This window comes from Bison bison, unplaced genomic scaffold (assembly GCF_000754665.1).
Source record: "Bison bison bison isolate TAMUID 2011002044 unplaced genomic scaffold, Bison_UMD1.0 scf7180017864180, whole genome shotgun sequence".
Lineage (NCBI taxonomy): Eukaryota > Metazoa > Chordata > Mammalia > Artiodactyla > Bovidae > Bison > Bison bison.
In genome coordinates, this window is record NW_011494752.1 from 14,389,466 (window position 1) to 14,390,781 (window position 1,316).

The window sequence follows — 1,316 nt, forward strand, 5'->3', positions numbered from 1 at the left end:
AGACCGCCCCGGGCAGCGCCCCACCGCCCCGACCCGCCTCCGGGTCCCGCCCCCGCCGCTCGGACCCGGAATCAAAGCACTGAGGCTTGGCTTTCAGCTTTCCTCCCCTTTCCTTATCTCTCCTAAACCTACCGACCCAAATTTAACCTCTGCTCTTAGTCCTCTCCCAGCCTTCAAGCTGTGAAAATAATAGAGGAATGATAAATATGAACACCTGGTAAACTGCAAACCCTGGCTCTTGCTAAGTTTCTTGGAATGACGTCCAGGCGCAGGTGAAGCCTTCCCAAAGGGTAGCCGCGGGCGTAGCGAGACGCGCACAGGGAGCGGCGACGGGGTGGGGAGCGCTTTGGAACCGCTGGTTCCTCCGCAGGTTCAGGTGTGTGCGGACAAGTAGCACCATCTCCTTCCAGCCCGTCTGCCCCGCTGGGGAGGCAGAGTCTTTGCGGGACCCGCCATCCTGAGACCAGAACTGGGAGGCGTGTGTAGAAACACCCGGGGTGGCCGTGGTTTAGACCAGGTTAGAGTTTATCAAAACTTGCAAGCGAGACCTTATCATCCTCAGTTTAGCTTGGTGGACAAACTGGCTCAGAGAGGTTAACGCCATGGGCTGAGGCCATAGACCCATAAACAGGGAAACCGGAACTGAAGCCGGGTTCTGCCAATCCCGCAGCTTCGCTCTTTTCCAACCTCAGTATTTGCTTACGAGGAAGTTTTCCGGCTCCCTGGTGCGCCCCCTACGCGGTCACACTTTCATTCCTTAAAGCAAAATCCTAACTGGATTGCTACCCAATAAGAATTGACTTGGTACAGCCTCTCCCTGGATTCGCTGGGGGACTCCGCTCACCTGTCCTCTAACTGTCAGGTTTATAATTAATCCGACGAAGTCTTGCAAAGTGAATTTCTCATCCGTTTCTAGCTCAACAAGAGATCAGCAGGATGCGTCATTACATCAGTGCCCTGAAATGTTACTTATTGTTTGATGAATATGTGGTCATCATTTATTAAATATCCACCTTGACATATCAAATAGGGCAGCAGCAGGTTACCTGATGAAGAAAAAAAAAAAGAAGCAGCAGCAGCAGCATTAAAGAACAAAGAATATGCCCAGAAGAAAAGACTGTTCTGTGAATTAGAAACTTGACGTGTTTCTGAAAAAATGCCTTCGTCTACCTTCCCTGGAAAAGGATACTGGGTTGGACAGTCAATAAACAAGTTCCATCACCTTTCTAATGGTAAGCAGAGGAGAAAGATTTTATGCTCAATTGCAGAAAAGCACCTATCAGATTTCACCTTTGATAATCACCCTCAGGGTCCCT

The 1,316-nt window shown here is 50.3% G+C and overlaps 1 protein-coding gene across 1 annotated transcript in view; it reads right to left on the minus strand.

Annotated features, from left to right (window-relative positions):
• Nucleotides 1-604, minus strand: part of USP43 (ubiquitin specific peptidase 43) — a 52,718-nt gene extending 52,114 nt beyond the window's left edge. The window contains exons 1-2 of the mRNA XM_010843194.1: nucleotides 549-604; nucleotides 231-423 (exon numbers count right to left, since the gene is read on the minus strand). Of these exons, the coding sequence (XP_010841496.1) occupies nucleotides 231-423; nucleotides 549-604 (249 nt within the window). The remainder of the gene's footprint in view (nucleotides 1-230; nucleotides 424-548) is intronic.
• Between the last annotated feature and the right edge of the window lie 712 nt (nucleotides 605-1,316).